This window comes from Triturus cristatus, chromosome 4_2 (genome assembly GCF_964204655.1).
Source record: "Triturus cristatus chromosome 4_2, aTriCri1.1, whole genome shotgun sequence".
Taxonomy (NCBI): Eukaryota; Metazoa; Chordata; class Amphibia; order Caudata; family Salamandridae; genus Triturus; species Triturus cristatus.
The window spans coordinates 430,804,816-430,827,363 of NC_140586.1; the positions used below are offsets into that span (position 1 = coordinate 430,804,816).

The window sequence follows — 22,548 nt, forward strand, 5'->3', positions numbered from 1 at the left end:
TTATGTGTATGGATCTTTTATAGTATTGTAGAGTTTCATGATTTCTAGGACATTATGTTTTTTTTAATGTATTGATGTCAGTACTTAATTTAAGCCAGTGGTTTCCTTGCTCAGCATCAGTACTTAATTGACAACACCAGAGCTTGTGACAGTCTGCCACAGGGTGGCGCTGTCTTGCTAATATCGAGATAACCACAACAACAGTTAATTATTAATTTAATATACATAAATGACTTTACTTGCCCCTCCCCAAGCCCTTTTTATAGCTTTGGGGGCCTGAAATAATCCGAATTGTCACACTTGTAGGAGTATGATGGTTAGTAGTGGTGTTGTTACTATCATTGTTTGCATGGCAGGGTCAATGTGTGGTGCAAGCTGCAGTGACCTCATGATGAGAGCCCTGGCACTTTTTTTTAATTTATTTTTTATAAATCACGCAGTGATTGATGTAATGTTAATATACTTTTTCTAGACCGATGACACACTGAAAATAAAAACATATATTTATTACAAAGTTAATGAATAAACCTATGCCCACATTTTCCCTTTCTTTTAAAATCAAGCGCTTCGACTTTAAGAGAAACATTTTCTTCGCACACAAAGCCAGCTCTTTCATCTCTAATTTGCCTTGTTGTTGTTGCTTTGCATGCCGAGGACAACAATAGAACAGTCTGACCGGCAGATTGCTGGCGATCAGAAGTATATACAAATGCTGCTGCTCTGAACTTGTCAATGGCGGCATGGAGGGAGGCCTGGGAGCAGTGATGGATTAGGAACCGAACACCTGCCATGTCTGAACCTGAGAGATATGTCTGAAAGGCTTAAGGCCAATGCGCGTGGCCCGTGTTCGTCTAGTCTGTGCTTGCAGGATTTCCATCTCCTTCATCAGATAAGAGACTTTGAAAAATACACCGTGTCTGCTTTCTGCAAGAGGCCGCAGACGGTTTGCGGATTCATTTTTCAGTGAATTTCATATGTTTGAAGAAATCTGAATCTGTATGTATGCAGACCTTGCTTTCTAGTTAGTTTGAAACAATGCAAAGATTTCGTTCATAAAAGAACAGTGAAATTATAAAATCCAGCGCACAGAAAACGGTCTTTGGGAAAAACGATTGGGAGAGCACCTGTCAGAAACTGTTTATGTAAGGCCACCTTGCGTTCAAGAACCGACAAGCAACAGCCACGTGACTGATGCTTGTTAACCAATGAATGGCATCACAATGATGTGACATTAATTGTGGAAATAACTTCAGACAGGTTTGTCACCATCTGTGTCTGTCTATCCGTATGTCAGTTTGCCTGTCTTCTTGTGCTTATCCGTGTGTCTCTAGCAGTCTCTTTGAGACTCTACGCCTGTCTCTCTGTCTCAGACAGCAAAAAAGTGATGACTGGAAATGCTTAAACAACTTTCATCCTCTGGTTACCATGGTAGAGGAATTCCATCCAATGAGTTTTTACCTCCCTTTCGCATTATGATCCTCTCCGAACCCACGGAAACCAACTGCGGAGTACCCCAGGGTTCATCACTCAGCCCAACCCTTTTCAACATCTACAAGGCCCCTCTCGCCGCCATTGTCAGAAATCATGGCCTCAACATAGTATCCTACGCCAACGGCACCCAGCTCATCCTCTTCCTCACCAAGGACCCCATCGCCACCAGACTCAACTTCTAGGAAGGAATGCAGGCCGTCGCAACCTGGATGAGCAACAGCTGCCTGAAGCTCAACTCTAAGAAGACAGAAGTCCACGTACTCTGAACCATCCCATCACCATGGAACAACACCTGGTGGCCCACTGCATTCAGCAGCCCTCCAACCCCCACGGACCACACCAAAAACCTTGGCATCGTACTCGACTCCTCCCTCTCCATGAACAAGCAGGTTAACGCTGTCGCATACAGCTGCTTCAACACCTCTCGCATCCTACGAAAGACCTTCAAATGGATCCCCCCGTATCAAGGAAGACAGTCACCCATGCACTCATAACCAGCAGACTGGACTACGGAAACGCCCTCTACACCGGCATCAACAATTCTCTACTACACAAGCTCCAGACGATACAGAACACCGCAGCCAGGCATGTCCTCGGCATCCCCAGACACGAGCACATCGGGCAACACCTACGGAACCTCCATTGGCTCACCGTCGAGAAGAGAGTCACTTTCAAAATACTGAAACACGCCTACAAATGCCTCCACAACACAGGATCCCAACAACTCAATGAGAGAATCGCCTTCCATGCACCCAAAAGAAACCTCAGATCCGCCGACTTCGCCAATCTGCTGACTTCGCCGAAATGCTGCGCTTCTGCAGAGAGAGAACAGGGGTAAGAGTCTTCTCCTACATCACAGCAAAGACCTGGAATGAGCTCCCTGTCAACATCAGACACGACCCCTCCCTGGACACCTTCAGAAAGGCCCTCAAGACCTGGCTCTTCGACTGATCGGAGCTGCTGTCCCCCCTAGTGTCTTGAGACCCTCACGGGTGAGTAGTGCACTTGAAGCCTCCTGATTGATTGATTGAATAGCGATAACCACCTTGGTTATGACATTGTAGCACTTTCTCCACTTTGCAACCAGACCTAAATAGTAGTTAGACCAGCCTAGCCCCCATCTGTAGGGGGATAGTTCATCACAAGCTGGTAACACCCCACTGAAAGGATCACGTGTATTCCCAGAAGTGCCTCTGGCTTGTTGGGCCTTATCAATGAGCAACAGTGTAAGAATGTATGGAACTGAAAGCGTGGAACCCACCTACCTACCTACCTCCCTGCCTGTCTGATCACACATTTTTAGGTCTCGCCTGACACAGCGCATGCGCTGGTCTGGCGAGACTTATTGAGAGGGCTCCAAAAAGTGCTACCAGGCCAGCCTAGAGCTACAGTGCATGTGCGCGGGCACGCGCGCCGTGCTTTACCGTGATTACTTCCAAGTTCGCGGCTGCACGGCCGCTTTGATGTTTGATCGCGATCTCTTTCGCGGCCACGTGGAATAGCCAATAGGTCTTGCTTTGGGGACCTTATAAGTATTTAGTTATGCAACTGTTGCATGGCTAAACACTTATAAGGTCCCAAAGGCGAGACCTATTGGCTATGCCAATGCTTGTTAATCCTGCCAGCCTGTCCATCTTTCTGTCCATTTGCCATCTTGTTGTCCATCGCTCCTACTAGAGCTCATTGAGCTAATACACCCACTGCTAGATTTGTGTAAATATGGGTACACAGTGTGTACAATTGTGCACTGAGGAAATGCAGCTGGATATATAAATGAACTGTTTTTCTTTTGGTTTTTTTTTTCCTCCTGGGAAGGGGGGGGGATATTTCCCAATCGAAAAACATCTTTCCCTCATTATCTTTGAGTTTGGAGGTGTCTCGCCCACCTTCAAACCTGGAAAGGATAGTTATGTCATCCTTTGCTGGTGTAAAGCTCTGACCACTTCAAAAATGGGAATGCACAATATCCGAGGTTGTTAATACTCTAAATGCACATGTGTGAGTGTTCACAAGCTGACAAGGCTAACCACGCCTTCTTCCACCCACCCTCTTTCCTTTTCATCCAGCTGACTACTGTACAATTCTGTGCACTCATGTGGTAGATTTATGCAGCATTAAAACTGTTTATATCTGTCCAGAATTCATCTGGGATTTGTTGTCGTGTAAAAGAAACCACTTTTTAAGCTTAAACACAGGTCTAGGGCTGAAAATACCTTTTTGAATGAGGCCCAATGGATTTCAGAACTCCATATGCCTGCATCAACCATGTAATGCACAGAGAGAACGAGCATGATTTCCAGAGGTTGACAATTTATTTACAGAATGTGTTTTCTAGTGCAAATGTTTCCCCAGTGAAACAGACTAATGAAATGATCCCATACGTGTGTAAGTCAAGCATTCATTTCTCCATTATCAGTGCTGTGTATATAGTTTCCAATGTTATATCAGTTCAGTGAATTGGAATCATCCACCTTCTTTAGAAGTGAAGTTTGAATAAGGTTAGGCACACAATGCATGCTGTGTCTTGAAGAGGAGACATCAGGCCCACACTCATGATAGACCATGTCAGGCGAAGCACTAAATTCAAGTTTATTGCAATAATTCCAAGGCTCTTCGCCTGGTTCAAAGCCCCTCAGCAGCAGAGGAAGGCATCCATCCAGCCTCGCCAAAAATTCCCCGAGGGGCACAAATGAGTTGAGGCAGATCCTGCGCCGTGTGAAGAGATGGAATGTACACCTCGGCTCACGCTTGGACTTTTCATGGACCCTGGGTTTGAACTTCCCTGCAAACACACCATGTGGCAGCCGGGCAGGTCAGTAAGAAAGCCCACTGCAAAAGACCCCTGCAGCTTCACAAGGCAGACTTCAAGTCTCATAACCCTGCACCTTCATTCAGAGAACGTAATATTTATAGTTGCAATTATTTTGCATCCATTCAAATCGTAGGTTCGCATTGAGTGCGTCTGTGGGTCAGGGCGTGGATTCCTATAGGGTGCATACTGGGACTCTGCAGCAGTCAATGGGGCGTGGATTTTCACCTCCACCTGCTACAAGGTGCTGCACATACAGTGATATCTAATGTTGTGTCCCCCAACAATGCTATTCTAGTGGGCTTTAAGAAAGATTCGTGATTTACAAAGTAGCACAATAGACCACTTCCAGCTGCGCAGCGCTAGAATCATCTCCTGTATGAATAACCGCGGCCAGAAAGGGTCATCTGCATTAAAGGTGGGCAAGTGTCTTGTTTTTGGAGAAATGCAGTTGCGCCACAACCCACCACTTTTCGCAGTTTCCTCAAACGGGAAAACCTATGAAATGTTGCCAGTTAATGGTGTTTTGTGTCCGTTTGTGAGATTTGCTAGTGTTTTGTATAGGGAGGTCATGAGTATGAAAATTCCACGACTAACACTATATATCACCCAAGGGGTCAATTTCCCGAAACACTGACCGTTTCTACCTGGGTGTCAAATTGTGCCGTGTGTGGATTGCTTGTGTTGGTGCAGTGAGATGCTAAACTCTGATCTGCATAGGCCACTCAAGTGGCGAAATTGATTCAAACCTGCAGAATTCCACGACAATATTTAGGGCCCATTCTCTGCATTACAATAAGGAGAATGCTTCATGTGGTTGTTAATCATGTGAAATGGAAAATCCCTGGTTGGTGAAGAGTTTTTCGTTAATAGAAGATGCCCTGGGTGAACCCAGCTGAAAGGCTGGGTGCAGAATAGGATATCATGTTTTCTTGTAAAGTCAATTTTACACCAATAGTGCCCCCTTAATGCTGGAAAAAGGGTTGGTGGATTCATTAAGAGAAGTGTATTACAAGACACTAACGTGATAGGTCTTCAGGCTTCTAAGAAATCGCAAAGCTCTTGGATTGGTTGTATGCCCCTGAGAAGGGCAATCCATAGGGTGGTAGTCTGCACAGAGAATGTACCCCCATTACATCACGTACAAAATTAAAGAATATTCGGAGTGAAGCCTTTGGTAGAGCAAACGTGATGTTTAGACAAGCTTTCGCAGCCTTTTATTTTAGTTGTAACACCTGAGCCTGTGCTATAGAATCAGCTATAGTACGTTCACGCTCTTTAGCAAAACTTTAGATCTGCCTTGACAGCACTGGTGTCTGATAGACCTGTTCTTGGCTGGCTTCAATTAGTGTGCAAGCTATTTTTCTTTGTAGTGAAATATTTCTTGAAAAGTGCAGAAAATCTTTGAATGGGCGAAAGCAAGGCTAAATCAGCAAACTTAGCAAAGGGTTAAAATCATGGAGTTCACGAGATCTAATCAGTGAAGGTTTCCTTGTTATGTGAAGGACAAGAATTTGGTGAAACTCACATATGTAAGTGGACTTGTGAAGTCTTTCTGCAGTTCAAAGTCTGCTACTGACCTTGTCCACAACATCTACATCATTATTTATACACATGTTGTGATGTAATAATCCATTTAGTGCAGCCACATGCAACTCACCTGGATATAACTGATTTGTTGGAGCACTCAGTTGTGCAAGTTTGTTCACTTTGTAGGCAATATCCGATCCTCTTGTGTCTTTCCTGTTTGTGCAAAATCCTGTTGTTTTCGATACTCCTTCCGGAGACGTGTGGAATTCTAATGCTTTTAGTACATCAACTGGTCCTGCTGGAGAAAATAAAACACAGAGTGTTACAGGAAACCCAGATAAGCTAAGAAATGTCAGTCATTTCATGGTACTGAATATGAAAGACAATAACACAAGAATGTGTGTGAGTTTGCTTAATATGAATCATGTTATTTTCAATCAAATATTTAATAAATTAATTTTCATTTAGGAGGCCATGCCTTTCACTCATAAGTGAAAATCTCTGATTGGAAACATAGCAGTGCTGGTTGTTTGACATACAAAAGAGCAGACTGCTGTGATCATAATATTTATTGACCTCCTCTCCATTAGGGAATGGGAAGCATACATGCACACTTGACTTGTGGTGAATTAATGGGACTAACATATTAAAATAGACAAGAACCGCTCATGAATGTGTCTACAGTAACGAAACACATAACATTTGAGGCATTAGGAAGAAATACCACAACCTAGTTTGATACATTGGCTGAGTCACTGCCTAAAATATGGAGTGCAAATACAACTACTGAAAGAATCTTGTGATGACCTATGAACATTTTCTGGATTATTGTCTTGGGATTTACAAGTCTGCTGAGCTCCTGGGCCCTAACTACTGGGCCCTAAGCCATGCAATATTTTTAAACCTCCCTATAAGGAAATGATCTGCACAATAACCAATAGGAAATTTAGTAGATGGCTAACGCATAGTGATCAAAATAATTGTCATGTGTGTTCCATCTTATATGCTCTACATAGATCTGCAAATATGCAATAGCAAAATTATGCAAGTGGGTGTTTCAGTTCTCGAGGGATTTTAAAGTTGAAAAGAAAAAAACTCTTTGCAGTTCTTTTAGAGATGGTTTGACATAAATCATGGAGATTAATGCTGTCATAAATCCCCAGTCAAATCATGAATCAACATGTAAATGCACCAGTCAACGGGGGCGGGGGGGGAGGCAATGCATTCCACGCTATTGGTTGAAAGATGGTACAGGTGTATGTTAGAGAAAACAATGTCAATGTGAGCACAGAACTAAAAGATCACACTGTGAAAGGAGCAGGTAAGGGCATCCTGGCCTAAGGCCTGTGACCGAGATTCACCCAGCGATATATTGGAACACGCATTTGAGGTTGATTTCAGCCATGTTCTGTTTTTGGAAAGTTTCCTTATGCATGTCAACTGAGGCACACAATATAATATTTTGACAGGGTTTATGCCTGGATCTAGTAATCTAAAACTAGATTAACTAAAAGGCACACTTTTGACATACTGAATGGAACTCAGTTTATTGCTGATAGCATTTATCAAAGTATCATTCATGGAAGCATTCTTGAAATCATTTTTCAGCCTTCCTGGTCTGTTTAATAACATTTAACTCAATTTTATGTTATGATATTCACACTTAACTTTCTTGCTTCCTTGCATTCCACATTGTCGGCTCCCCTTTCTTTTTAGTTCTGGCTCTACAGCGCAGATGTCTTTAGAACGTATTGTAACAATTCTTTAAAATGTATACAGATAGGGCTTTGGCTCCATTCGTAGGAGTATTTTTCTCCCAACTTATGCTATTTGTTGTTTGGAGTATCATTCAGCCCTCTATGGGGTGCTTAGATTGCAATGTATGAGGGACTTTTGTACATCTCAAAAGACACTGATTATTCACATACTAATTTTTTAACTCATAGTCCTGTACACAGAATCAATCATTTTCTCATTGCATCGGGCATGTATTTTATTTTTTAGTCAAGACTTTAAGTTCAAGCCATATCTATTGTCTTTGCCCATACTTGTTTGATTTTTTTTTCCCCTTTGAAACTTTGGAATAAAGAAGCATACCTCCAGATCTTTTTCTAAATAAAAAAAACAAAAAAAACAAAAAAAACAATCACACAGCATTATTTCAGTTTTTTAGTATCATTCTCTGTAGAACCACCCACAACACACCTTCTACCAACAATGCTTTCTCATCTCTGCTTTATGTGAACCCATACTTTAACACAGTGCTTTTTTCTAGGTGGCACTTCATACTTGCTAATTTGCTAGACCCACACTGAGACTCTGGATTAAATAGTGCATTCTTGTATTCATATGTATAGTTTCTCCTTCAGTAAATTTGGAATATTCACAATTAATTAGGCTTACTCGTATATCTCACTCCTAATCTATAGACTGCTATCCAGCTGCTTAGTGTTCTTTCTTTTTTTTCCATTCAATAATTATCCCTTTATTTGTATTATCAAATGCCTCAGAGTTGTGCATTGCTTCCTTGTACACATCCACTCATTGACACCATATGTTATTTCTACTGGTACTTGAAATGCCAGCACTTTCACTATTGCTCCGTTCTTAGTGATATCCTTTGGACAGTGGCTAGCATCGTTTTGACATGCAAATTATGCATTGCGTCATTATCTTACAATCAATCGACTTATACTCTTCTATATGTGACCTCCCTTCAGCCGCGGCCGCTGCAGGTATGAGCGGTGGGAATGTGGGGCTGGGTTGGGGAGGGTGATTTCGAGAGATGACCACGAGGGAAAGTTAATTATTTATTTAATTTTCCCCCGTGGTCATCCCTCGAAATCCCCCCACCTGGACCCACTGCCCCACCGCTCTTACTGGTACCAACTGCCTCCCTTTCTCTTTTTACTTTCTCATGTGTTGCTTTATTTTTACAGATGTCGAAGTATGTTGGTTACTTTTCTACTGTCTTGTTATTTATGAAGGTGTAATGCATAATTGTCCTCTGTTAAAAAAACACCTCTATCAGCCTCTTTTAACCACCTACATCTTCGTCTTATTCTTTAGCATATAGTTGTTCAGACTGTTCCCTTTTAATGGGTCTAACACATCAACAAGTTCTTGCTCTGTTCAAGAGCCTATTCTTCACCCACCATTTATAAATATTTTCTTATTCCGGCACTCTCTAGAAAAGATGAAACCATGAATGATTCGTTCACACTAAGGCTCCTTAAACACTTTTTTTGTATTAGCACCCCATTTGCCCTCACTAATCACCTTTGATGCTGTGCACTATTTTTGATTGTGAAGTTATAGATTAGGCAAATCTGTAGTTCAGTTATCTTAATGAAAATGTTATTTCCAAAATCACTAACTCCTGTTACTGTTCATGAAAGGGTGTACTTCGAGCATATATTGTTTCCCTACTGTTTTGCCTTCATGCTTAGGTTTCTACTATTTTTTTTATTGGTTTCCATTTAAAACTTCGAAATATTCTACTTTTAATTCCTCTCATTCTTCACTCCTAGTCTGAGATGGATGTTGGCTCACAGTTCTTCAAGGGTTTACCTTTCTACCGCTAACATTCTTACTTACAATACTTGGAAAGTACTGGCACTATATTCTCTCCTGTCAATCTTCCCACATAAGTCTTAATGTATAGGTGCTTCTCAAAGCAACTAATTTCTATAGTAATCATTCTTGGCTTCTTTTCCATATCACCTGTTTTAATTGTATTTCTTTTTAAATATAAATTTCTCTCCATCCTCCTCTCCCTTAAATTTCCTAGCCTATGTGATCTACTATCATACTCTTTTCTCTCATTTCAATCCTTCCCGGATTTTCTTATTTTCACCTTGCTATCCTAGTCTATTTCATCTAGCAAACAATCTACGGGCTAACTTTTAGTAAATTTATTTAACACCCGACTCTAACTTGAATTGGCATTATTTTTCCTCATTCCACAATATATTAAGAATCTGGCCATTAGCTGTGTTTGTCTTTTCACTTCCTTATAGAAAAAGGCCACTTTCTGGCAAGTATCATTTACTTCATCATATGCATCTGAAACTCTGGAAAAGGATGTTCATTAGATATAATTCATTAAATAGTCTTTGGGCGAACGTACTATGAGATTTGAAAATGTAAGTGTTTTTGTTGTGCTTTATGATTTGCTAAAGAAATGAAGAAGATTATTAATATTATGTTGCGGAATGTAAAGAAAAAACTACATACAACACTTCCTGCTTGCTTGTCTGGTCCATACAGCTATCCAGTGGCTCACCTCTTAATAATTGACACTACAACATTTGTGTCATAAATTGAAAACTAGTAAGTTCCCTTTTATCTAGCGATTGAAGTGTGTTTTGCTACTTCATGCTCATACCGTTCATGCGATAGTCAAGTTTAAAAGGGCACTTTCACCTTTTAAAAGTATTTTAAGAATTTATGAAAAATTATGGTACTTCAATTTAAAAATAAAGTTATTGTGTTTGCTACTAAAATATGTAATTTAATAGCAATACAACATCCTTGATACTAATTTTCTTATTACCCCCAGGCCCCTTATGTCCTCGTCCCATTCATTACAAAGTGGAGATAATCAACTCCCGACAGAAAAAAAGAACAAAGGAATGCTGGGACCCTAACCCCATCCCCTCCCACTGGGAGTACATAAGCAGTACTTACCCAGCATTCCACCTGTTCTTTTTTTCTGTCTGTCGACATAATTGGGACGAGGTGCTGGTGCTGTTCTTGCTGGGCTTGAGTGGCTTTCATCTTTGGGATTCCCCATCCGGCTGCCTGACTGTGTGGTCGGGGTGTCTGGTGGTGTGCCTCCCTGCCTGCCGGGCTGGCTGGGAGGCTTAGATTTCCCGTCCAGTTCTTGCCGGCCGGATGTGCATGCTTTGCAGCCCCGGGTTTCTTTCCCGGCATCTTCAGGCTCCTCCGTTGCTTGTCTGGTTTGCTCTGGATGGCTGCTGCTCTACTTGTGAACTGAGTCTAGTCTGCTATGTAGGCATCTGCGGCTGTACTGTCAATTGATGGTCCTTCATCATCTATAGGATATTCTTCAGGCTCCCCTTTGCCATTGACGCAGTCAGACCGTGGATATCTGGTGGAGGGCATCAGCCTCACTACCCTCACTTGCCCTGGACCGACAGCTGTGCTGAGCGATGGATGCTGGGTTTGGCTTTCACATTTCCGCCTCTCTGGCATTTTTTGCACTGGTGCGGGTTGTGCTGTTGCTTCCTGTTGTGCAGCATGGCTGGGGGTCTGTCTCTGTTGTCTGTTATGGCCTTTGGAGCTCCGGGCCCCCTTGCGCCCTGGTTCTGGTTTTCTACTCCTGGGGTGCCTGGCACCCGGGCTGGTTCCTCCTCCTGCCTGGACTTGGTTGCCGGTGGTGGGCTGGCTGGGAGGAGGGCCTTGTTCGTTTCACCCGGCCCCCGTGTGTGTACTGCATTGTGGTTGGGATGTTTTCCTCCTCTTTGCGCCACTGGCGTTGTAGTTCAGTGACGCTGTTTTTGTTCTTTGGTGTCCAGGCCTGAAGACAGAACGCCCTGTTCTGTCCTGCTCTCGTATGTTTCAGTGTTTGAGCTGGGCTGGGCCTGGTTTTCCCTGGCTGAGTGTCTGTCTGGGTCTGGCAGGTGCTGTGGGCTTTCCTGGCGGCCTGGGGGAGGGGTGGGGGGGGGGTCTTGTTCCTGTTTTCCGGCCCTCCCCGGTGTATTACGAGTAGTGGTCGCTGTTTCCTCGGTGCGCTGTTACTGCCCTGTTCTGCCCCTTGGGTTGCCTTGTTCTTCTTCTGTGGTTCATGTTTTAGCCTCTTTCTTTTTTCCCCTCTTGCGGTGTTCATCTCTTCGTGGGACAGGGGGGTCCTGGTTCGCTGTCTGCGGGACTGCCTCCTCCGGGTGCGTGCACATGGCGGATTTGGCCTTTTTTTCTCCGGTGCTGGGTGGGGTTGTCCATCTGTGTTCCCTGCTGGAATTCCTTTCCATTGCTCTGTTTATCCTGGTTGGGGGTCCTCCTGGGATGGCTGGGTGCTGTGGGGTTTAGCATCTTTTGTCTTGCCTTTGGTCCGTTGATCCTCCCTACTTTGGTCGCTCCTGTGCTTCAGCTTGTTCTTCCCCGGTGGTTTCCTGACTGACTACCTACCTGGGTTTGCGGGGGCTTTGGGGTTGTGCCTCTGCACCCTGTTGGGCCCTGCTCTTGCCTCTTGCTTATGTTTTCACGCTGGCTTTCTATGGGGCTCCAGTCTTCTGGGCTGTTGCTCTGTTCTTGGGGTCTCTGGCCCCTCTTTGTCTGGTTTTGGGCTTCGTCCTTGCGGCTTTGTCCATCCCCGGTTCTTGCCTGGTTTCTGGATGTTGTGCTGGGTTGGATCTGGTCCTTCCCTGTTTGCGTGTCTGCCTGGGGTTGCAACAGGCTATGGTGCTTGTTCCTCCTGTGGTAGAGCCTCTGGGTGTCTTTTTCGTCAGGCCCTCCCTGACTCCGGCTGGGTTTGCCTGCTGGGCCCTGGTCTGCTCTGGTCTCAACCCTTTTTGGTGGGTCGGTGCTTGTTGGTGGCCGGCTTGTGCCAGCCTGGATGGTCAGGTGCACTTGGTTTCTGCCGCCGGCTTTTGCCCTCCGCTCTCTGCCGTTCGGTGAGGTCAGGCCTGGTTGTTTCCTGGTTGGGTGTCACCCTGGCTTGTGGCTGTGCTGTGTTGTCTCCCAGCTCTCTTCTGCTCTGATGTGTTTTGGCTTTTGGGCAGGTCTTGTGGTCTCTGGCTGTCTGGTCTCCGCCTGTGAGTGGCTGTCCCCTTGGCGGTCGTTTCCTGGTCCTTGTGGGGGTGGGGTGGTCCTGCCCTTTGTGGCCTGAGCCCCCTTTTCCAGCTGCACCGGTCTTCTGCCTGGTCTGCCGCTCCTGTCTTCCCTGCATGACCCCCTCCCCTTTTGGGCCCACTCTCATTGGCAGTGTCGGTCGTTATGTGCCCCCCTCTGTTGGGGGGTGGTCACAGGGTGTTTGTCTTACCCCCTGGGGTGCCTGCCTGCCTGGCTGCTGGTTTCCTGGGGCTTGCTGATGTGGTTTGGTGGGGTGGGTGAGGTCCTTGTGCTCCTCTGGCCTTCCCTGGCCTTTGATTTTGCCTGTGCCCTGCTGGGGACTTTCCCGTTTTGGGCCTTTCCTGGTTGGGGGTTGGGCCATTGGGTCCTTCTGGTCAGGCGGGTTGCTTGGCTTTGGCCCAGGCTTCCCGTCTGCTTGGCGCTCTGTTGTCTTGGTTCTGCCCTGGGGTTTTTCCCCCTGCTCCTGCCCTCCCTTGGTGGTTGCTGGGCCAAGGAGTTTGTGGTCCTGGGCGGACAGCTTGGCTTCCGCCCTGGCTTCTGTTGCCTCAATGGCTTAGCTATTTTGGGAGGTTTTGTTTCCCTCCCCTCAGGGTTGAGGGTTTCGGGATTGTGGCCGTTAGCCTTGTTCCACCACTTCTGGGCCTGTGCGGTTTCTGGATTGTTGGTCCCCGGTCTTTGTTGGCCTGTCTGTTGTTTGGTCAACTGTCTGCCCGGTCTCATTGGGGGTGTCTCTGGCTGGGTTGTTCTTCTGCCTTTTCTGTTTGCCCTGGTCTTTGCTGCCTTGGGGGTTGGCCTCGCCTGCACCTGCTGCTCTGGCATTTCATGTCGCACCCTGGTTCAGTTGGGGCCTTGGTCCATATGCAGCATTTTGTCTCCTGGGTTCTGGTCTCTGGCTCTTCCCCTACCCTTTTTCAGTTTGGTTGGGGTCTGACTGTCTGGTCCTCCTGGTTAGTCTTTTGTTCTTTTGGAGTCTGGTTTTTTGTTAGGGGCTCTGGCCTGCTCGGTTTGGCACTGTGGGCCTTGTGGAGTGGCGTTCCGGGGTGGTGTTCCTTGTTTCCCCGGCGTTATTGTGTGTGCCTTTTCCTTGCTGCCTCTTTACCTGTTCCACGGATCTCACCGTGCCTCCTCCTCCCGGACTGGGTGCTTGGTGTGGTGGCTCTGGTGGTTGGTTCTGGTCATTCGATCTTGGAGCCTGGTCCTCGCCGGTGGGGTTTTGGGAGCTTTGTCCTCTGGGCTCTCTGGGGGCTGGGTCCTTGGGGGGGGGGCTGGTGCTTGTCCGCTGCTTCCCCCCTTCCTTTGTGTTGTATGGGTGGTCCTGCACTTGGGTGGTCCTTTGGGTTTGTGCCTTTGCCCTTTTGCCTGTTCCTGTCCTCTTTCCTGTTTCCCTTCTCTGGTGTGGCTGTCCAGTGCTGTTGGGGTTTGTCCTCTGGTAGGCATGTTCACCCTTTCGTGCCCGGTTGCGTCGGGGTCTGTGGGGCTTTCCTATCTACCCCTCATGTTTTTGGGGTGGCTTGTGTGTCAGTTTGCCTGTCGGGGCTTCCCTTCTGTCTTGGTGGGGCTCGCTCTCTGTCTTGCTGCTGTCTCACCTGTGTGCCTGCCTGGTGGTGCTGGGCTTGTTGACCTTTGTCCAGTGTGCGCCCTTGATCATGTCCTGTTAGGGGCTTCACCTTCTCTGGTCCGCTGCATTCCTGGGTGTTGGTTGCTTTGGCGGCTGTTGACCTTTTGGGGCTTTGCCTTTGTGGTCTCTTTGGGGTGCCTCCTTTTCTGCTCTCATTTTGGCATGCTCCCCTCCGCTTGTTGGGTTGGGGGTTCCCTTTGGTTGGCCTGGGTGATCTGTTTTCCATTTCTCTGGTTGGCTGTCTCCTTGCTGTCACTGTGGCATTGTGTTTGCCTTGGTTCCGGTTTCTAGTTCTTGGTTGTGTCCCTGCTGGCCTGTTCTGGTGTGCTGGCAGGTTGGGGCCGTTGGGGGTCTTTTTCATGTTTGTCCTCCTCACTGTACTTTGTTGTGGGCGGCTTCTGTTTCCCCTTTTGCTTTCCTTTGGATACTGCCTTTTGGTGTGGTTTCTGGGGTGTGCTTCTGGGTTTTGGTAGGGCAGGTTGTCTGTTTTGGTATTCTCCACTTTCTAATGAATGGGACGAGGATATAACGGACCTGGGGGTAATGCTCTATCACTTAACGGTAATCTTCATTACTCCGGGTCCCGTTGTCCTTGTCCCGTTCCTATGCCCCGCTCTCCCTCCCGAACGGCTGGCCTTCCTGTTGGGGGAATGGTAGTTCGGGCGGAATGCTGGGTAAGAACTGCTTATGTACTCCCAGTAGGATGGGCTGGGGTTAACGTCCGACCATTCCTTTGTTCTTTTTTTCTGTCGAGAGATGATTACTTCCACTTTGTAATGAATGGGACAAGGGTAACGGGACCCGGAGTAATGAAGATTATAGAAGTAATAGAGCATCACATTCTCTTGATTATGCTAAAGATAGCTCAGTTCTCAGTAATGCTGCAGAAGATGCCACATTATTAGAAAAATCAGGAAACTAGTGGTTTACAACCTAGGATTACCTGCAATTGTGATAGGAATAAACCGAGAATAAATGTATTACCATCAACTAACATGTAGGCATAAAGAGCCTCAGAATTGAGAAATTGGGTCAAAGAAGAAGACTGTAATTTGAACAAGATTAAATTGCTTGCATGTGGGAAGGTTGTAACATGTTTAATACAGCTATTGACTCCCAAACACTGCACAGCACACACATTTAGGGAAGATCTTACTATTTTCACAGAGAGCACTATTGCAGCACTACTGGAGTATTAGTAACTGGTATCACTACTATGCATTGTGACATTTTATCACCAATCAACAACAGAAACATGTTTGTACAGATACATTCATTGACAAACACTGACATTTTAAGCATTCTAAATCTATATTTTCATTAAAAAAAGTCTCTTAATCTGCCAGTTATGAGTAACCATAACTTCCTCTTCCTAACTCATGGCTCCTAACTGAACATTTTTTCATAAACTGTATCACAAACTTCATCATCAGTGGCATTGCATTATGATGAACAGTCCCTAAAAATGGTTTAAGGGACTATGACATTCCTGTCTCCTGAGGAGTAATTGGTCCACTGCAAGCAATGCAACAGATTTACATAGAATTTTAGTTAAGAAGGGTCACTGTGAATGTAGTTTGATATATGCAATTAAAGGATATGCTGGAGGTCTTTGTTAGGTCCCTGTGTGAAGTTCTTAAATAATTCCTGAATTTCAGCGGGCCTAGATAAATGTGCAGTACAAGAAGCAATTAACCAGTCGTGGCTCCCTTTCATAACAAGTGGTGGGTGGGGCGTAGGGTGTGAGGGGTATGGGGAATAATAAATAAAAATAGGAAACACTTACCTGCTGCTGCACGGCAGGCCGCCGTCTGGGGATTTTTCTGCTTGGGGTCCCTGCACACTGCGCAGGCTCCTAGACACCAATCAAGACACTGCTTTCATGAGAGCAGCTCCATGATTGGCCTGAGCATGCTTGTGGAATGCTCGCTTAGGTCCTAGGAGCCTGTGCCTCTACTCCACCCAGCTGTACATCACAGCTCGGGTGGAGAGAGATCAAAGTGTGCATGACGGTTTGGACAGCCTTAGACAGCTGACCAAACCGTCATGCGCACTTTACAGTGTGCACTTCTCCTCTCCCTGCACTCATCATGGCCCCGCCCCACCCAGACGTGGCTGCCTGGAGCAGAAAGAAAAATAAAATGATAATAAAATGGTTTTATTATCATTTTATTTTCCCGTTTCTGTCTTCTGCCTGGCACTCAGCGGGGGGGGGGGGGGGGGTGATGCTCCTCTGCCATAGCGGAGGAGCCGCCGCTGCAATGAACACAGCAATTTATTTAAGAGAGACACAATGTGTTTAACAACATATATGAGTTCCAAATTATGTTTTGTTCATTTGTTAGGTTGGTGAGAAAGCAGGCGAGATATATGTTTAGGTATACAGACCAGAGAACGCCAAGGCCTTCTCTCTCACTCTTGCTTTCTCTCCCTAGGCAGCACCTGCACTCGGTTATTAAATTTAAATGGAGACTTAAGAGATGGGTAAGAAGTGACATAGATGTAGCGGGAAGAAGGAAGAAAGGAAGGAGGCAAGAAGGGTAAGTTGGAAGGAAGAGGGGGTAGACCTTGGCCTCCTAGGTCAAGCACGTCGCTCCCCCGCTTATGCGCCTGATAGCCTAGAGGAACTGTGACGCTGACACAGTCCTCGAGCTCGCCTCAAACCCGCTGTTTGGGTGACTGTTTTTCCTGCATTCAGCACCTTGAGACCCTCACGGGTGATATGCTGTGCTTTATAGGCGATTGATTGATTGATTGATTGATTGATTGATTGAAAAAAGAAAGAAGGGGTGAAGGTACACGGAGAGAGAGACAGAAACACATGGTTGTTTGACACCTAACTCTTGAACAAGCAATGTTCAAACAGAATGGGTCTTCTGCTTTGTAGCCGGTATATCATGATGATGGATGAATTAGAGCGGGGTCCAAAGTTTTTCTTAGGACCCAACAGTTGGTGCTGCCAAAGGCCAGTGTTGCTGAAAGCCAAGGCTGCCCAGTCTTGATTCTGACCCATGCCTGTTTCTCCTCTCTACAATTCCGTCCTCTTGATTTCACTCTTACAGGTTCTTTTCAATCACTCTGTTCCTTTCTTTCTCTTTCTACTTCACCCTTTTCTGCTTTTGTCTGTCTTGATCTAGGCAAAGATCTGATGACGAAAATTAAGTCCTACCACCCAAAATAAGTGGTTGACCTCTCCATCTGCTATCAAAAACATAAACTAAGCACTGTTTTTAGGCAAACATTGCATAAGGTAAAAAAGAACTATTCATTAAAGACACTTATATGATATTAATGTAAGAAATAATTGGCTTTGTTGATTATAGACTAGGCTATTTTAGATGTCTAAGCTTTGCACAATGGTCATGAAGAAAATATTTGTGTAGATATTTAACACAGTGCCAACACGTTGCCTCGTGGCACTTGTGCTGCACAGTGACATGCAAATGCAGTCTAAAGGTAATTAAAGTGGAATATTTATATTTCTTCAATACGATTCATGTGGTCCGTAACAATATTTACCACAGGACAAAATAAATGTACATATTTAGATGTTGTTTTTAATTTTAAATGTAGAATTTGAGACTTATACTGCTATTCGTAAGAATACATATGTAGCATAAGAAAACCTTTTACGTATTTTATCTTCTACTGTAGCTCAAACTTCTACATCAAGTTCAAGAATGTGCAAAACTTCCAGTGTGTGATTGTGACCCTTCTCCCTCTATAAATCTGTGTCACAGGTGTTCCACTGAACTACAAAGTTCACAGTCCCGGTATTTTTGTAGCAGAATAGACAAACATCTTTGCCTGTGTGTCACGAGCTGTAAACGGTTTCAGTTGCCATGGCAATTCGTGCATTCCAATGGTCATTATGGGACTCCCGTTAAAACAGTTGTGTAATAAACGTCTGAACAAAAGCGCTTATTGGTTTAAAGGAGTGACCCTTTCCCTGCCATCCGACAAAGAGCAAAGGTCATAGTTGAGGTCGCGCTTCCTTCGACTATAAATATTTTGCTGGCGTCAAAGACAACATCTCTTTTGTGAAGAGGTTTCATGACCTACTATATAAAATTGCTTCTATGTGCTCTATCTTAACAGGTTCAGCAAAAAATCAATTTTGGGGTACTAGAATATTGACAAGTTCTATTTATTCAGTGTTTCCTAAAATGTATCCTTATGACCCATTCAAGGTGCCCGGTACAATTTGCAGAAATTGGAGTTTTGACGGGACAGCAATGGTCCAGCCCTTTGAAATATCGTTTTCTCTAATTACCAGTTCATGTTATGACATTAACTGATCCGTTTTAATGAAATGAACTAATTGGTGCATGAGAGCATTGATAGAATTTGATCCTAGATGGTGTTTTTTGTTTCCACATGATGAGATTATAAATTATCAGGAGCCTTTTATGCAAGTATACAAGAATTTCAATTCAGTTTACTATATTTTACAACATAGTAAACTGGTGGAGTATTCCAGATTATGTGTGCTTTTTTGTTAATCAATTGACTACTGGGATCCAAAATCAGCATCATAGTGGAAGAAACATAATTTAAAATTAGAATGTCATTTTAACCTGTTGAGGATGGCTTGACCAGACTTCCTATTTGCACTCCATCCAGGACCCGGCTGTCACATTTTCTTTGTCCTGAAGAAGACCCACCGTGATGACCTTAGAAAACAGGCATTTTGGGTCAAAAACGTCAACATACTGTTCTCTCATGTCCTAATACAGCGTATCCATAATAAGTTGAATCTTTAGGCTACTACTGGAGTCATACATTTGGACAGAGATTTCAATTTATTGGCCGCTAATCTGTGTTTTTTATGTATTGTTGTTCTTCATTTTCAAATTCCATTTTTAGTTCTTGCACCTTTATCACCTCATGTCACTAGAGTCACTACTGAACCACTGACTTGTGTATTGTATGACAGCCTGTTATTCACAAAAATAAGTTGACATATATATGTAAAAAAAGAATAATATAGATATATATTGATATAAAATCCGGTGTTGTGCGTTTTTTTGCGTAAACATCATCCATGAAATTACTATATGACTCTTGCATGTCTAAAGGAATTAGGCGCTACTCGACGGAACTATTTTTGTAGACTGTAACAACCTGGACAGGACATCAGGCTTAAAAGAATTTTGTTTTCCTGCTGTGACCAGAGTTGCTGGGGGAATGCAATTGCTTTCACTTGGCTGCAAGCTCTTCTTTCCTTGCTCTTGAAGGTCCTACTCCAGTCCCTGTTGAAGCAGGGAAAGGAGATGGAGCGCTCTGCCACTGAAAAAAAAGATAAGCGGCTGCTACTACCAACCCTACATGGCTGCAAATCAAAGATTCTTTTAAGGTCAGTGGCAGCAGTAATGCTCCTGCTGTGAAGCAAAGCCTCTTTTTAAATCTTGATATATGATTTCCTTTCAAACTCTGCCAGCTTTGCGATTCGCAGTGCTGGAACAGATACAAGTTTACAACTTGCGACTGTGAAGTTTAGCTCACCCCTAGTTACAAACATTTTGCAGAGAAAAACACTGGGGCCCAGATTGAGGCCCGGATTTAGATCTTGGTGGATGGGTTACTCCATCACAACGGTGACGGATATCGTGTCCGCCGAAATACAAATCCCAGTATATCCTATGGGATTTATATTTTGGCGGACGGGATTTCCGCCATTGATGTGACGGAGTAACCCGTCCGCCAGCGATCAAAATCAGGCCCTTAGTATTATTAAGCATACATTTTCACATAATGATAACCGATTCTTTGTGATGCAAAGAAGCTCAACCTTAGGTGCCAATCATTTTTCATGCTCAAAATATATTTTCACTGAAAAGGTGATGCAGACACAAACAAAATCACGTTGTGCCGCGAAGAATCAACCCCTTCACTTCTTTGCACGGGGATGTTATGAATCTATATCTGTGCAAGCACCAATAGGTTTTCCCACAATGTATGATCTAAACATTTAGCATGAACTGACCTGCTGCACACAAGGGACAAGCAGAATACTGTCTGCTAAGATGTGTAATTATGACAAAATTGCACTTTACTTAATTTAACCTTTATTACCTATCATCACATAGAAGTGTGTACTGGACCATATAAATCAAGTGCACATCTCACAAAAGATACCGGTGCTTCACATTAAGGCCATAGTCCAACGCTTAGCATTGCACTAAGTAAATCAAGTGAAGATCTACTCAATATCTACTATTAACGCATTGAACAATTGCAGATTTTCATGCAGCACTGTATTGCATTGATGTTAATATATCTGGGTCCTTTCCCAAATTATGATGGCATATTTAATGTAATTTCATCTCACTTTGTGGGGTTGAACTCTTCTTCTTCTCGGTTCTGGGTTAATAATTTTAGGTATAACTTCAACACTTGAAAAAACAGCATCACCTAAACTATAACTGATGATGCAACAAATCTGGCATTTATTACCATTTTTGAGAGAGAAGAGAGGCTTCATGACCCCTAACGATAACATCTTGCTCACAAATATAATGAGAACTGCAGGAGGTTCTCCTGCTACTCTATAAACATGCCATGTAATGGGACAGAAATTCAGTGGTCTCTTCTGGCAAAAAGGTAGAAGTGAATGCAAAACATCTACAGAAACTTTAGATTTCAAGGACCTTTAAACTGAAAAACTAGTATAGTAATAAAGTAAGAGGGGTGGAGTCCGATATGAGATTATTAATTTGGGACTGACTACCTATACTAATTCAATAAACCCGCTTTTGTTAAGTCAAAATATGATTCCGATAGAATCATTACCCAGCCCCTGGTAGCTATGGCACAAGCAGTAGGCAATCCCCAGGGAATGTGCAATTTAAGCTCAACCAGTACTAACTATTTCAAAGTAAAGTAGACAACACAATAGAATTCCTTAACCACTTTAGACACCTAGAACATTAAAATAGTGTTAGAGGAACCAGAGATATGTATTGTAAAATGTATAGGTGAAAAAGAGCCAAGACAAAGTACACCACAATTCAAAAACAACATTTTGTGGTTGTATGGCATTTAAGGACTGATTTAGAGGCTGGCGAATGGGTTGCTCTTTCATATACATGATGAATATCTCATACACCTTATTCCTAATGCATTATATCTTATGAAGTCTGTAATATGGTATATGCTATGTTTTGCATGTTGTGACAAAGTAACCCATCATCCAAATTCTAAATAAGACCCTACATGCATGATTTCACGTTGTTTACGATGCAGCAGGGGTCAAATACACTAAGTGGGTTTTCCTGGTGAATGTTTTTAACTTGGGACTTCGTTTCTGAAATTCAAGTCACTATCTTGCAGATGGCAAGGTCCAAGACTGTGGCTGGCAAGGGTCCCACAAAGCTGATTATGCCATTATCAAGCTCTTGCTGAAGCCACTGATTTTTGTTCCAAGAGCTTCGAGTTGGACAAATCTGGATTTTGTAGCCATCGGGGTTAGTTTGCTGGTTGCATAGCTGTGCTGCTTCGCCTCACTCCAAGCTTTTAAATTCAGACTTATTCACTTTTGTGGAAGTTAAAATTCTCCAGTTTGACAAGGCTTTCAAGCCATGGCCAGGCAATTGTCCATGAACCTGGATATCTTTGCTGTGATGCCCTGCTGAACCAGTTTTCAGCACAACAAAACGATCCAAGGAGGACAAACTTGGTTTTCTTCTCCACCTTAATTTCAACCTCTCAGGGCAAACCTCAGCACTCAACCCCAGTCCTCTAGCCTTAGAAACAAAGTACGAAATCCAACTTTTCCAAGTGCTGGAATTGTCCTTTCTGGACAGTCCTTCACCCACTAACACTTCAAAGCATGTTTATGGGGCCAATGTCTATCTTCAGAATGGACATGTGCAAGTTCCAGGACTCTGTGGTTGGCTGGGCCTTCTTGGAGAGAGGAATATTTCTACATTTTGTGTCCTTGAAGCAAGAAAACTGGAGGCCAGCCACTTTACCCTTGAAGAGAAGTTCCATTCTGTGGGTGCCAGCAGGATCCATGAGTTAATGAGTCCTTGAGTGAGTACTCTTCTTCCAACAGAAGAAAGAGGAGACTTCTTCCACTAGGGACTTCTTCTTCAGATGGAGTCTTCCCTGTTCCAGGAACATACTTAGGAGGTGGTGGTTGAGGTGACAGATTGTTCCTGTGCACCTGCCAGTGCCTGGAAATAGTCTACCCCAATCCTAGATATTTCCTTGCAGTCTCCCAACTCCTTGTGCAGCACTTCCTCTTTGCCATAATGTAAAATGGCATTGGAGCCCCATTGCCAAG

The 22,548-nt window shown here is 44.2% G+C and overlaps 1 protein-coding gene across 6 annotated transcripts in view; it reads right to left on the bottom strand.

Moving 5' to 3' along the window:
• COL11A1 (collagen type XI alpha 1 chain) overlaps nucleotides 1–22,548 on the bottom strand; it is a 407,114-nt gene that overhangs the window by 366,442 nt on the left and 18,124 nt on the right. For all 6 annotated transcript variants that reach the window (XM_085601921.1, XM_085601919.1, XM_085601916.1 and 3 more), the window contains exon 2: nucleotides 5,961–6,128. In XM_085601921.1, the coding sequence (XP_085458047.1) occupies nucleotides 5,961–6,128 (168 nt within the window). The remainder of the gene's footprint in view (nucleotides 1–5,960; nucleotides 6,129–22,548) is intronic.